Source organism: Thunnus albacares, chromosome 2, assembly GCF_914725855.1.
Source record: "Thunnus albacares chromosome 2, fThuAlb1.1, whole genome shotgun sequence".
Classification (NCBI taxonomy): Eukaryota; Metazoa; Chordata; class Actinopteri; order Scombriformes; family Scombridae; genus Thunnus; species Thunnus albacares.
In genome coordinates this window covers 24,983,020-24,999,095 of record NC_058107.1, presented here as the reverse complement: position 1 = coordinate 24,999,095, position 16,076 = coordinate 24,983,020, and the positions used below count along the sequence as shown (strand labels likewise).

The following is a 16,076-nucleotide window of genomic DNA, read 5'->3' as shown; positions in this document are numbered from 1 at the left end:
AGGTGGAGGAAAACAGATGAAATTCAAATTTGCATCTGGCGGCATGACAGCAAGGCATTTACAGGAGATCTGTGCAGTACCTGATGGCATTGGAGCATCCTATGTGCATATGGTGGCTGACGGGTTGGGACACACTCAGGAGCCTCTGGGTGTCTGAGCCCTGGTTGTCCTCCTTCTCCCCACTGTCTGGATCCTCCGCATCCACCTCGATGAACTCCACCCACGGCTCGTCTTGGTAGAAATCTGGTGCGTAAGTGGGCAGGCCACCCATACCTCCACCACTCAGGATAAAATTCAGCTCCTCCAGCTTCCCCTTCTTGTTTAAGTGTGTGTGATAATCAGATTGTAGAAAGGCGTGTGTTAGTAAAAGTCAACACAGTCTTCTTGTTTCACCTTTATCTGATCACAAAATAGTAGAGGGAGTATCAGGACCTGATGAGGACTTTCTCTGAGGTCCATGGGTCATTTTGTTTTATAAAGTGAAAACAGGAAGGCTATTAAATGCATCCCACATCATCTGACAATAACACACGCACAGCAGAGTGCTGAACCAAGACCCTCTTCATGCCTTATTATCCCTCAGTGGTCCTCCTGTCCTTGTTTACCTCAACAAAAAACAAGAGAGCCTCTTTGCTTTCAAATCATTATAACATTTTTGCTTTTATTTGATAGTTGATACATACAATAAACAGGCAGTGATTGGGAGAGAGACAGTGGGCGGTGTGACGATTAAGTGGCCTAACGTGCCTCAGCCAACTGAGCCACATGGACACCCCCAGCAGTGTTTGTTTTTAATCACAATTACAATGGAAATGTAATCAAAACTGTGGTTGCACAACAGTTTATATAATAATTTTACTGGATAAACAATGCACATTTCCATGTGTTGGCTTCTTCTTGTTGAATTATCAATGTTTGCAATTTCACTTTTTGTGCATTAACAAAATAGTAAATGTATCAGAGCCTGACTGAAACTGGATTTAAGAGAGTAACGATATATAGGCTGATATTTGTTTTCTAACAAATGCATAACATCCAAGCATTGTGATTGAGATACTAGGAGAAAAAGAAATGTGTACAAACCACAATGGTGACAATGTTCCTAAATGAAACATAAGGTATCTGTGACATGTTTAGTACTGCATTTTCTTGTTACTTGCTGCCCAACATATAAGCTGATACCAATATCAATCAATACCAATATGTCTGTGATAACCTAAAACCAGCCATGATGATGTATTGGTCTGGGTCTAGTATGTGTGTTCACTAATATATATAATATAGGAATAGACATAGGAACATACACAGACAAGCCAGAATAACAACACAGCCATACAGCAAATGTACCTTTAACAGCTCTGGATCAATGCCTTTAATTTTGGGTGCAGGAACTGGTGGCAACAGAATCATCATTAATCTGCAAAGGCAAGAAGAAGAGGAGGAGGATGTGATGAAGATCATCTGGGAATGGTTGTGTGTATTTGTGTGTGTGTGTGTGTGATAGAAGGAGAGAGAGTCTGTTCCTACCTGTGCTGCTGAGAGATCACAATCAGCATAATGAGTATGAGGATGCCCACAATCCCGAAAACAACAACCAGTGTGAGTGGAAAAACAGACTCTATAAAATGATATGAAACAGAACCCATCATTATCACAGCCCTCACAAAGATGTCTCAGGTTGTTCAAGATTGATGCACCCTGTCTGTCTAAATTGCACAAAGGAACAGCCCATCCATTTATGGCACCTAAGCAAAAGACTGATTGCTTCACCCTTGACCGACCATAATCTTACCTTTGCTGGGAATCTCAGTTACTTGAATGAAGATGGAGTTGCTAAACTCTCCAAACTTAGTGAAGGCCTGCATCCTGCAGCGGATGTGTACTTCATACTCTTTTCCTTTGTGTAGACCATAGATTGTCTGCTGGGTGTGCGGCTGCATCTCCAACTGAAGTACAGAGACATAGAGACAGATTAGAAAGGAGAGTGAAACACAGAGAGATTGAGTTGTATGAAACAGCCAAAATATTAATATTGCTATGTTTTTAATCAGAAAAAGTGGCTGTCATGACAGAAGTGTCTACAATTCCAACACTAAACTTAAAAGGGTGAGAGGTCTATGTTTATTTCTGGTACCTATAACTATGACCTTTTCAAAGGAGCAATTGTTGACATATAAGATACATTAGACGGAGGACATACTGTTATAATGGAGCACTCTAAAAACGTTTTCAAGGCTTCATTTGTCAGACAGGCTGGCCAGGCGGTAATGAATATGAGCCTGTACAAGGTCTCATGACCTCTGACCTACAGATCCCTCCCTTTACTTCCTTCAGAGAGCTTGTGTTTTCCCAGAGGGCCTTGCTCTGGCTTCCACTGCCTTGTCAACAAAGCTACACTGCTTTTTAGCCACAAGAGTTCAGGGGGGAGGGGGAAGGAAACACGATACTGTGCCTCTATGACCTACCTACAATTTACTTTTAAGATAGTGCATGAGTGTTTGCATTTGTGTGAGCTTGTGCATGTGCACAGAGGCATTTTGTGAAGTTTTAAAGGTGTGTATCTACTTGTGTCAACACATGTAACTGTGTGTCTGCACATAAAAGAAAAGGAGAAAGAGGGATTGAGGGGAATTGAAGACTTACTGCTTCCCAGTTTGTGGTATTTCTCTCTCTGTACTGGATCTCGTACTCAATGCGCATCCAGCCTGCTCTGACATCTGCAGAGGGCGGCGGCTCCCAGTTGACCATGACATCATAACTTAGCCCAGAGGGACTTATGTTCAGAAGGGTCCAGTTTAGAGACACTGGAGGGTCAGGACGTACTGCGAGGAAAAGGGAATAAATACACTTAAAACTATACCTTTCAACATAGTGAATTGATTGATTCAATGTACTTCACTTAGCTGAACAAATGAAAGAATCATACTGAATCAAACAAAATGTTCATGTTCTATAAGTCAGTGTATAATGTACCTGAGCTAAGCTTAGAAGGTTAAGGCAGGTTTTTTTTATGCAAGTATCCTTTTTTGAATTGTGTGTTTAAAATTGATAAAACACAATAAAATTAAATTCATTAAAATAAAAAAAAAAGTGTTGAACGCAATCAACAACATAAATAGGACTGTGCTTTATTGAGAGCGTTACCAGTAGTAAGGTTAAATAAAGATTGTGTCTAAAGGTGTTGCTATAAGAAAAGCATTGAAGTTACTAAAATTAAAACTGGACATTCCTGCACCAGACTGTATGGCAATCTGTCAACTTCATTACAACATATTTTGTGTACAGAGTTCACAGTTTGGCCTGATGCTTGCACAAGGAAAAAGGAGCAAAACTCATGGTGTTCACAATGGAAATGGCTCATCCTTTCAGTGGTATGAATATACTGATATTTCTTTAGTACAACTGGAAATTTTGGCCTGATGGTGGCACTAGAGATAGAGTCAGGGAGGTCACCAAAAACATCAAGATTTACAGGTTCAATGGCCAAGAAGACAACATTTAAAAAATGTAGATAATCCATGTATGTATGTATATATGAAGACTAGAAGAAGGCTAATAAACATATGTTTCTCCATTGAGATACATGGCATTGTCATGTGGTAATACAGTATCTATTAGCATCTCCTACAGTCCTAGTACGATAATGATCGTCAGACATCAAAACATTTACCATGTAGACAATGTGCGTCTGACACTTGCTGCGGTTTAGCCGATATACAGCCGCAAGTGCCATTCCCTGGAAACCTTCTGTGCAGGTAATCTAGCACACTCACATCACCGTTTCTCCTCTGCCATGCGTTCTTTCTGTTTGAATGCATTTACTCAGAAATCTACAAAAATCCTCTTCTGCCAGTACCGATATTTCCACAAATGGAGGAAAACATTATGCTAGTTCATGTTGTACAGAGCTGAATCTGTTGAAAATGCAATGTAGGATTGTCATTCTCTCTCAAGTCACTGGATGTGTTTAACAAAATCATGATACATATAAAGAAATATTTGCAACAAACCGATATTCTCCACAGTGAAACAGTCGTCCTCTTGGAAATAGGTGACGTTGTCTTGGCTGCGCAGCTGCACGCAGTAGGGGATCCAAATGGATGTGTGTTGTACATCGAAGAAGCACTCCCTGTTTGAAAGGATATACTCTGGACACTCTTTCCATTCACTGGTGGGAGAGCTGAAGGAGGGAAACAATAAAGTAAGAGAGGGAAGAATAAACAAAAGGGCTCACATATAAATACACACACATACTGTATGCAGATGCGTAAAGTGCTAATAAAGAATCAGCATTTGCCACTTGCAAAACTTGCACTACTCGGACTTCTCTGGGTAAAATAGGTGATCAGACTCACTCTTTCTTGAGGTAGAAGACTCTCAGTGCTCCAGGGTCGGACAGGTTTTGGAAGTTGCCTGGACTCCACCAACAGCGGAATGTCTCCTGGTCCCTCGATATGCACTCTGTGAAATGAGGCTCAAGGGGAGCTGAGAGACAGTGAGAGAAACACAAAGACAGAGAAAAAAAAGATCAGAGAATGGACAAACAGTTCACTCACTCTCAGGTTGCACTAAGCTGATCAATCACCTTTTTTGATCTCCATGAACCCGACAGGGGTTTAGATTTATCAATCCAACGATATTGATAAAATCCCCACCTCTATAACCCCCTACTCCTCATTAAACCATGATCGCCGCTACACAAAACAAACAACAGACACTTTTTCTCAGTCGACATGAGTAAGATGCCTGCAATCCAACCTAAACTTCAAGGTAAAAGTGAGGGAACATGCTAAAATACAAAATAATAACACCAAAACACAATTACAACTTATGCTCCAGATTGTCAATAAAAGGTTCTGGTTGTAAGCTTAGGACATTGTGTGTAATCCTTTCTTATTTATGCACAAAGAGCTGTTATAGCATGTGACATGACAACATGATGTTTGAAGCGTTTCACCTTCACAAGCTGGCAAATCTGTCAGCATACCATGTTACTGTCTTTTAACATACTTGCACATACACCTTACACTGATTAGCATCACATATGGTCAGTAATGACTTAATAACCTACCTGTCGCTGCCAGCTGCTATCAGAAAAACACACCGCCCTGATGAAAGCCATGTAATGAGCAGCAGGGGCAACACTTTCTGCTGGCAGGAGATGAGGCTAAGTTGTAGTTGGCAGTTTATGTAAATTTCAAATTGACTTCTGCTTCCTGTAAACCTATGTGTGTATGCATGTGTGAGTAGAAAAACAACTTGTTGGAAGATGGAGTTAAATTGCATTGAATTTCAGTCACCATGCCTTTTATGACCTATAGATCTATCCTTACACATTTTATATCATCTCGCCTTGCTTCTCCTCTGCCCCACCCTGAGGCCCTGACTCAGCCCTTTCCACCTCTCCCTCAGCATCCTGTCACTCCTCATCATTGATGCCCCGCCGCCTCCCTCTCCTGTCGGAGGCCCGTTTCTCATCTAGCTGAGAGTCCTGGGGTTTGGTGCAACCATAAATAAGCAGCTGAAGGTATCATTGATTTCTGCTCTGCCCGCTCTGGCAGCGCTCTCTTCTCACTGGCTGCAGCATAAACACAGACCAACACGCAGACCCAGAACATAAACACGCTTCCCAACACAAGGCGAGGAATTAAAGACAGATGGACTGGAGCAGAACACTATCACTTTTGTTTTATGATAATACATTATGAACATCAGACAAAAGTGATCTCCACATAGACTCAAAGAATGCTGCTAAATCTTACTCAAGGTACATGAAATGAATGAAAACAGTACACTAGCGCAGTATGTGCACACAGGCACACACCTGACCAGCATGCATCCTTTCTCTTAGGTGGAGCTAGTTAACATAAGAACACTTTAACCACAGACACCACAACAAACCTTCAACAAACAAGCCCAACCCTTGGCACATACTCATTATTTATTCACAAAGTATATACACCATTACTTTGATTACTTTGCTTACTCTCTATTTGATGCCAGTGCAACCTCATAAGTCATTGCATTCCTATGCCGTTGTGCCTCTAGCTCTCTCCCTCTCTGCCCCTTTTCCCACCTTCCCACCCTCCCACCCTTCATCTTCTGCACATTGTCATGGTTCCCAGAGCTTTGCTATTTCAACTCTGCCTCCCTCCCCCATCCAACAAATTCCAGCTGCCACCATCAAAGGGCTTTCTGCACACAGTGGATGCAAAGGAGAGCTTGGGAGTACAGCAGGACTACATCACAGATTACATAAGAAGTCATTCTAAAATGTTGCTCATATACAATTACTTACATAACAAGACCAACTTTATTTCTGAATGTCATCTCACAACTGCTGTTGTAGTCAAGAGTTTTGAAAGTTAACCTCTCCATAAAGAATGCAGCCCTGCTGGTAAAGGTGAGAGGTTAAAGACATTTTTTAAAAAGTTGTTTGCATTTTTGAACACGGATTTGGATGGGAGATGACTCCAAAGTGTGTCAGAGGTGAAAGGTTGTGCAGCAACACCTGGAGAGACTCACATTCTCACTTTATTTTCAGAGTCTCTCTTTCTCACCCACTCACTCCAATATTGACTGTCATACTTCTTTTCTTACCCCTCTTCTCTGATATACAGAACTTACAGTATATATGTGCTCCATCATATACTGTATTTGCTTTAAAAAAAAAAACTTTCTCGTTGTACAGTTTCAGAACACACAAAAGCAAAAGATTTGTTGCAAGTTGTAACTGGCTCACAACCCAGAGGGTAACATCTTGACAGCTAGATGTTGACTATCTGCCATGCACTTGCTGGTAATTCTGTTTTGGCTTTTCTCCCATATTCTACACTTACTAATATATAACCATCACAGAGTTTCAGTGATGAGAAGCTAAATCCTGCCTGTACCTGCCAGCTGCCATTAAGTGATCCGCAGTTGAAAGCCTTCGGCTGGACGAAGAAACCTAATTTTGTGTGTGCGTGTGTGTGTACCAGGTATTACTCATGTTGTGGGGACGTAAATCTGTTTACACAGTCATGTTGTGGAGACTCTCTGCCCTTATGGGTAAAAAAAGAAAGTCCCTTTAACATAAATCATGAATTTTATGGTGAAGACTTAGTATAAAGTTAAGGTAACTGGTTATGTTAAGGTTAGGGTTAGGGTTAGGCAAGTAGTGGTTATGGTTAAGGTTAGGGTAAGTCTGCAGGAAATGAATGTAAGTAAGTGTGTGTGTGTGTGTGTGTGTGTGTTCGTGTGTTCATCCTGACTGTCCATATGTATCCGTTGGTCCTCCTAGGCTGTGTGTTCAGTTGAGACAGATAAACAGCTCTTAGCTTCACGTCCTGTCTTCAGCAGTCCATACAAAGGAGCTAGGAAACCACTTATCTACCTCAATGTCAGCTTTAGCCATTAAGGTTTAAAATCCACTAAAAAGCCTAAATAAAGCACTCTTTCCCCGGCCTCTGCGCCAGCTGGCAAACAGCACTAAAAAGGGAGTGAGAAAGGTGCGACCAGGCTTTATCAGTTACCATATTGTGAAATGGTTGATGGTCATGAACGAGGGAAATGAGGCTATGACGCTATAAATTACCACCGTTTCCAGCTCATTTGCAGATTTAAGTCAGTGTTGAGGTTAATAACGCTTCAAAAGAGAGGAGATGAGAGGGAAGAAGGAGGAGGAAGAGAGAAAGACAGACAGAGACACAGAGAGTGAATGTGTGTTTTAGGTGGTTATGATGAAATATTTTCAAAGCTGTTCACCGACATGAAGTTTTTGACTGCAAAATAGAAATGCTGTTAAAAAACATTGTATGAGAACTGTATGAGTTGGTGCAAATCACATATGCGATAAGGCTCCAAAGGCCCAAATTTATATAGAGGTGGAGTCCTGCAATGACTCAGTTTATGCAGAACCCATGTCATGCCATCTCAAACTATCTACATCCCATATATTTATATATAAATCATACACCCACACATCCTTTCTCTTACATTATTACATATAATCACACTATAATATACTCCCCAGCCTTGACCCTTTCACTCCTGCAAAACTGAATAGATGTCAAGACAGCAGGAAAATTTGTAAGGACAATTATGAAAAATGAAATTGTATCAAAACTGTACTAGAAAAATAAAATTTAAGTTTTTAAAAAAGCAAACAAAAAAAACAGTTTAAAACTTGCAAATCTAGTGTCTTATTATCAGATATTGTTATGTTTAAAACTGGTTCTGCAACAGAGGAGGTAATCATTCCATGTGGTGTCCCTCAGGGTTCAATTTTAGATCTGTTACTTTTTTCTTCACATGTGCAACCACTATGAACAATTACTGAGGTACAAAATTAGTTCTCATTGCAAAACAGATGACAACTTGAAGAGGCACTAAACCTGTTTTATGTGATAAAGCCCGTGAGAACAGTTAATGTCTTCTGTGGCTCTGGGGGGAGCTTTGTCAATTCTGAGAATATTATTCGAGTGAAATCTCAGGTTGAGCTTTGAGACTAGAAATTTTTAATCATAATGCTTACAACTGGGGCCAAGGAGTTTCAAAGATGTTGACATTTACCAGCAAAGCAAAGTCTAATAAAGGATGCTATTGAGTTGTATTCTGGGAAGTGTAGGATCCAGGTTTTTAGGACATTAATCAATACTAGGGACTAAAACCAGGATATCTCAGCCACTATAAGATCAATTTTAACCATTACCTCAACTTTATGAAATCATTGCAGTGCTTTTTAAAAAATATGTCCTGCTGAAATTCTGAAAGACATCAGTTTTATTGTCTAATACAATTTCTTTTTTTTTCACTTGCAGTAAAATAATTACCGTCTAAAATTAGCTAATTCCTACTCCCATTTGATCTGGAGAAAGTTGCAGTAATACCCTCCAGACTTGACTACTGTTTCTCTCAGACTGGTATTTCCTTTCTACAATTAGTGCAGAATGCTGCCGCTGAAGCGCTGTCTGGACATGAAGAAAAGATTTTACATTTGTGGTTGCTTTCCTAATCGTAAAGCACTTTGGTACACATTTATTTTTAAAGCATCTATCAGTCCACTTTGGGACTGTGCAGGTCTTGGGGAGCTTTGTTTCTTACTTACAATAGACACACACACACACGCGCGCACACACACACACGTACACACTATATGGACTCTGAGTGTGGTATTAGCAGATAATTGATTTGATTGCCCTATGCTTGAAGAGAACACGTGCATGGCTGCTGAACACTGGAACCAGTTGTCCCAGGTCGCTTTACTCACATAGCTCATATTCTGCTCTCGAGTGACTGCGTAAACACAATTACACAACACTCAAAGCTGAGTTGCCTCTGCAAGTCTCAATTTAACCCTAACAGGAAACGTAAAATGTTAAGTTATGTTTGAATAGTCTTTTCTTTTAAGGTAAATCTTGCACATAATTGCTATGTAATGTAATTAATGAATGTTATGTTTACTTATCTTTTTCAAACCAGGCATCACTTTTGAACAGTTAAGTTGTAAATTTCGGACATATTTGGAACTACTGTCCAGCACCGACTTCTGACTGCCATTGTAGCACCCGTGCCAGATGATCCACATGACTTCCTGCAGTGCCATCAGTCTATGTGTGTGTTTCTGTTAACCAGATGGAGAAACTGGCAGCACAAACTGACACTGTACTGAGAGTAAAAGTGCCTGTCAGTCTGCACATGCCAAGTCTTACATTATATCCCCGCACTACAGACCATACACACACACACACACACACACACACACACACACACTGCAGACACACACACGCGCTCTTTGTCCAGCACACACCAGTTGAAGCGTTATGCATGTGCAGCAGACGGCATCGTTTGTCTTCCACAGGCAACATGTCTTGGATGATAAGGGAAAAGAAAGAAGAAGAAGACGAGAAGAGGGAAAGGATAAGAAGCTGCAAGGGACAAAATCTGAGAATTCATGCAGGCATTTCCTGATTTCATGCTTCCTCCATACTTCTTCCATAGTTATACATTTAATTTCTGGGAGGAAGGAAAATTAAAACCATCATATTGTGCTTGAGTCGGGAGGCCATGTAGCATTTGATAGAGCCAGAAAGGGTGAAAAGTGGGGCAGAGGAGAAGGGGAGAAAGGTGAGAGACTGCAACAAGATACAAACAAGGGAATGTAAACAGGTGATATAAATAACTTCCAACATGCACACACGGTTTCACACATAAGTGCACAGACTCACACAAACGTGCACACACTCTGAACTTACACCTCCAAAACAAAAACCGACAAAGAATATCAAAGTGCCATTGTCCAATTCCTTGTATACCTCCGGCCTTTCCTCCCAGTCACACAACAGAGCCTATGGCTTTTCTTCCGACCACAGGATGACAAGTTCTCGCTTCATCTGACCATCATGATTCCCGTCAGTGTTCAAAGCTTTGAAGTTTCACAGACACAATCTGGTGTGTTTAACCATGCATTGACCCAGTCAGCTTATTCTGGTCCCAGCAATTTATTAGCCTCAACTAATGATGTTAATCTCCTCTAATGCCATTACAGCTCGCAGTATTGGCTTAGTTATGTCATATTATGTCCAAGTGAGAGTAAATATAGATGAGCAGTCAAGTCTGGCGTACAGCACGGCAACCTGCACATACACACATACTGTGTGTTTACACATTCTCTCTCCTTCTGTGTTTTTTGTCTTTCTTATTCCACTACGCCGCCCTCAACGCTACAGCAGACTGTCAGATGTTTTCACATGGGACACAGGGCAACATGTTAAATTCAGCCCCTAACTGTGTGGCTTCACACTAGAGTGTGAAATCCCCGTCTCAGCAATGAGTCAAAATGGTTGATTATTATAATTGACTCTCCAACTACATAAACCATCAAAACCCTCTCTACCTCTTACATAATGTCAGTCTAAACTGTGCTCTTAAAGAGAGCCAAAGCGCTGATGTCACTTCCAAGCTAGCTGCTATTCCACTAACTTCTTTTGTGAGAATTAACACGATTGAACAAAAGTGAACACAACTGTTATGTCCGAGTCTGCACTGTGCTGTGTTTTCTCAGGTAACCTGGAACTCCTCCCTCCATGATCCCTGATCCCTGATTTCTGGCACCTGCTGGCTGGCCTTTAAAAACCCTGTCAAGCTCCACCTACTCTCTCTCTCACATTGCAGCCAGTATCAGCAGTCCTGCCACCAGCCACCACTTTCTCTGTCTTTTGTTGACTTTTGTTTGCTTTATTTGCAATAAAATTTTGTTTTGCAAATCATAGGTGTGTGGGTGTGTGGTGTGACTCCTCTATGTTGCTTCTGTTGAGCCAGGGTCATAACACAACAATACACATACTGTACATTTAAACAAGTACCATCACTTTTAGTACAGGGTTGTTTTTGGTCTGAATCCCAGCTTACTCCTCCTGAACAATAAATGGTATTTGGGCACTGTACCCCCCACAAAATGGAAAATGTAGCTTTTACATGGTTTTTGTACGGATTACACAAACGAGAATATAACGTGTGAATTAGTGGTTATTAGAGGTTCTGGCAGACAGATTTTATTACCTTTGGGCAGAGCCAAGCCAGCTGTTCCCCCTCTGTTTCCAAGTCTTCATGCTAAGCTAAGCTAACTGACTTCTGGCTCCAATATAGACATGAGGGTACATTCAATATTTCTGTTAAGTTGCCAGAAATCTTATACAAACAACTTACTTTTAGTTTAAATGAACATGATTACCATACTAGGCAAACTAGTAGATGCAAATTTATATAGAACTGTGAACAGGTGCATTGCAAAAAGAATAGGGTGATGTATAGAGCCACATATTTTCATGGTGATGTAATACTGGAGCTATATGCTGTATTGTTTATTCTATTTCTTCTTTTTTTTCTTTATCATTTTTTCACATCAGTTTGTGTGTATGTTGTGAACTAGTGTTATGGTGTGTTGTAATTTGATTTGATCTTGACTTGGTGTATGATTGAACCTAAGGAAGAATAGCAGTACTACATATGTGAGTGTGATTCTGAGGTTTTCTTACCTATGGAAAAAGAATCTGTAAGTTCTTCAGTCTGCCCTGCTGCTTATAAACATTTTCCTTCAAACTCACCTTTATTAAAGGTGCCCTGTGGACTTTTCTTGTAAACAAACAAAAGTTGTGTTTACTTTCAGTGTTGCTCACCAGAACACACTGTGTAGGAGGTTTTACAAACATATCGAATCCATTTCCAAGTTCGAATCATGCATTGTTTACATTTATATTAACTAAACTGCAGTCATCTTCTTCCCTGCCTTTGTTGGCACATTTCTGCATGTCTTGGCACATTATTTCCACCTGTAAAGATCAGTGGAATAGTGTGAAACCTTTGCCAGGAACGTGTATTACGTCACCCATGTGAACGTGCGTCGCCATGCACGTGAACAAGGCAAACAAAACGGGGAACGACAGTGTGCCTTTAGACTCAGGATATGTTTCTTTAAAGTGATCCTTCCATTACAGAAAATGTCTCCATTGTCCAACCATGTATCCTACGTCTCACCATTTACAGTATGCATCTCTCTCTCCTGCTTTTTAACTTTCCTCTTTTGTGTGTAACCTCAGACAGCATATCCCAGACATGGCCCCAACTTCTCTGCTCAGAGCAAACACACCCACTGCTCGTCTTTGAAGCAGATGTAACTGTAGATTGTGTGTACAAGCCAGGCGGACCAAACCTCTGCACGGTTACCACTGGTTACCACCTCCATGGCCAAGAACACAGCCTCACTCAACCGGATCAATGTATAGGCCTGTGGAGCAAATCCTCCTGGGACACAGAGGCAGACGCTCAGTGAAGGTTTAAGGGAAGAAAAAGAAAGTGTGTGTAAGTTTGTGTTTGTGTGTGTGTGTATGTGTGTGTGTGTGTGTGTGTGAGGACAGATAAAGACAAACGACTACCACTGGCTATAATCACTCTGGTAAGCCTTTAAATATACAGGAGCGTCTCCAAACGTCTCCTCTCAGCTTGTTATGTGGCTGGCTCGACAACAGATATTAAAACATTTTATAGACACAGTATAACCCACAGAATTCCAAGAAGCCTCTTAGTTCTCCGAGTTGAACTACAAAATGGTTTTTAAAAACAACCTAAAAGCACCACGTTTGTTACTGACCTACTCAACGAGATTTAATGATTTCTGCATCATACATACTAGATGCATCTGAGAGGAAGTGGTGGGTAAAATGTCAAATATAGACAGTGTAAAAAGAAAGTGGTAGGATCGTAGGTTATACAGTGGCAAGCTTGAGAAAGGCACCGGCTGTGTGTGTTTACTCATGCTATCAGTGGCTGCTTTGTGTTTACAGATGTTTTAACGGTTGTTGAGGAAGACCAGGGCTACCACAGTCCTCGCCTGACATCATTTCAACGAATGAAGGAGGTGGACCAGTCAGAATGTTGGATGCTTTGACCTCACATGGTTATCAGCGGTTTTCTGAGAGCTTATCAGAATGGTAATGTAAACCTGATAAAGACATCTGCTACAGTTTGTGAACAGATACAAAGTCAGATGGGGTTAAAAGGCCTGAGGGCAAAGACATGGAGATCAAGACTCTCTGCAGTTTTACTAATTCACTTACAGTACAGTTTTACATTTGAATATCATCAAATTATATCTATAATATCACTATTATGTACTTGGCTGGCCCCATTTTATACATAATAGCACATAAGGGATGAAGCTGCTGTAGCCCTCATGTGTTACCACACCTCTGTTATCAGGATAGTATCTGTGACTCTGAAGTGTGATTCTCATTATGTTACACTGAACAAAAAACAAAAATGCTTCCTTGCTTCCTCTACTCAACACAGACTGTATTTCAAAACCATGACCGTAAGGCATGGCAATAACTGAGAAAATCTGATACTCCGCCAAAACCAATTATAGTCATTCATTTCTTATCAGAATGCCAACATGGCCCATAATCACTTAATCCAAATGGAAATGCTTTCAGCATGTTCACAAATACTGTATATACTTCAGCTCATGGTTTAACAGGAAAAGAAGAAGGGCTGATTTACAACCAAAATTTGTTTTGGCTGCTTTGGTGCCAACACTGGAACCAGAATTATTTTAGTTTGGAAGGGCCAAACTGTGTTATTTCAACACTCAAAAACAGCAGAGAGCAGGAAGAACAATATGTTCACAGCACATGATAATTGAAGCAATGTTCCCAAAGTTTGGTGCCACATCAACCCACTGAGGTATTTATTTTTCTCAACACGGATTAACCAACTAGCTGGTGAACTTCTGACTCCCCTGAAATGGTAGATTGCACCATAGACCATTTTTGCCAAAACTATGAAAAAAAAAAAGATCTTTGGATCTGAGTATGGAGCTTCAACATTAACCAGTCAACAAATAGCATTATCGATTGCAACATTTCTCTTTAAGGAAAGCCCCACCAAAAAACAGAAAAGAAGTAGGGTGTGGACTTGGTCTTTACTTGGCAGAGGAAGATGAGATGAGCTGGCATTCTGCAGTGGGAGCTAGCGTTAATATTTCCAGCCGTTTTTCACAAAACTCACACAAAGAGGGAAGAAGCACACTTGGGAAACGCCAATCGATTTGACTGAAATATATATTGGTTCATTATCCTGCTCAAGGATACCATCAAATATGACAAAATGACCACATGCTTGCTTTAAGCTCCTATTGGTCACTCACAAGTAAAGGTGTGCACTGATTAAGGATGTAAATAAAACTGTGTCTAACTTCACATTGATATATACATTCTTTAACTTTAGTGTTTACAAAGTCGCACACTCCTAAAGGTTAAACCCCTAAACCAGAAAAACCTGCGTTAAATGTCAGCTGCATGAAATAGGTTGTGAGTGTTTAAGTTGCAAAAAATATGAAGGAACTAAATTGTTAAAATGCTATTAATAACTGAATTGACATTTAAGCTAGGTCACAGCTTTCCATAATCACACAAACAGCATCTGTCCTGCCATTTATGTGCCCTTTTGAAAGGAATCAACAATAAAAGGCAGTACCAATGCAAATGGAGTACTAAAAAATAACTTAAATGTGCTGGGTATATGTGCAGGTACCCAGTATATCCATTTGAATAGGGTCTCTATCAAAGCCCCTATCACATGGACAAAATTCCCCGCAGTGTTTCTCCAGGTAATGTGCATGCTTTCCATTCTGGCAACAAGTGCTGCACCGGCCAGACAGGCTGCCCAAAGATGGTTTGGAGATTTCTCATGTCTCTGTCTCATTCTGTCTGGCTCACTTCTTAATGGCAATGAGCAGATGCACCTATGAATATACTGGCAAGACAGAGACTTGCCAAGATTCAAGGGCGGCTTTTATTGTGTTGCCAAATGTTATCAGTGCCATTACTTGCATTCAAATTGAACGTTCCTTTAACTGGAACTGAATGAAGTTGAGCCAAGATGATCAAAGAAAGAACAACTTAACAACATCGAACTATTCAACAATTTAAAATCTGTCATTACCAGGATATGTTTAGTAAATTTACTTGATAAAGAATCGAAATGACTCATCAACACATTCATCACGATAGTCGCTGATTCGCTGCCAATCAAATTATCGATTCACTGTTTCACCACTAGTATATTTTATGTGTTATTTATGTCCATTGTGTATGCAGGTAAGCTACTAATGAATTTTTTTTGCACCATAAACCTTACCGAAACCAACACTGTCTCAACTTAAAGATACACACACAAAAAAATCCATAGCCAGATTTTCCACCATTACAATTTGAAAGAAAGAAACATAGTTTTCAAGCACGGTTGTACCTATGAAAATAAAATAAAAAAATCCACAGTGCATGTGTCAAATATTTTGAATAATCAATTCACATCTAACTTTATGCAAACCTAACCAGACCTACATACAAGCAAATGGTGGCTTATCTACACGTTTTGTCAAATTAACAGCAGAATTGATTTTGAGAGTTGTTGTATCTCAACTTTGAAGATTTATTTTAATCATGTACTGCTCTAGCAGAGGTAGACTTTAAATAAACAGGAATTTTCTTGGCCCAGGCCAAGCTTGCAGGGCTGCACACTTTCACCTAATTCCAGCT

At 40.4% G+C, this 16,076-nt stretch overlaps 1 protein-coding gene across 2 annotated transcripts in view; it reads right to left on the bottom strand.

Annotated features, from left to right (window-relative positions):
* Nucleotides 1–16,076, bottom strand: part of ghra (growth hormone receptor a) — a 41,685-nt gene that overhangs the window by 7,675 nt on the left and 17,934 nt on the right. Inside the window, exons 3-9 of one of the 2 annotated variants that reach the window (XM_044374603.1) lie at nucleotides 4,356–4,485; nucleotides 4,011–4,180; nucleotides 2,644–2,822; nucleotides 1,793–1,946; nucleotides 1,528–1,618; nucleotides 1,348–1,417; nucleotides 81–313 (exon numbers count right to left, since the gene is read on the bottom strand). In XM_044374603.1, coding sequence (XP_044230538.1) covers nucleotides 81–313; nucleotides 1,348–1,417; nucleotides 1,528–1,618; nucleotides 1,793–1,946; nucleotides 2,644–2,822; nucleotides 4,011–4,180; nucleotides 4,356–4,485 — 1,027 coding nt within the window. Of the gene's footprint in view, nucleotides 1–80; nucleotides 317–1,347; nucleotides 1,418–1,527; nucleotides 1,619–1,792; nucleotides 1,947–2,643; nucleotides 2,823–4,010; nucleotides 4,181–4,355; nucleotides 4,486–16,076 lie in introns of both variants that reach the window. The other variant, XM_044374594.1, reaches the window with a different exon arrangement.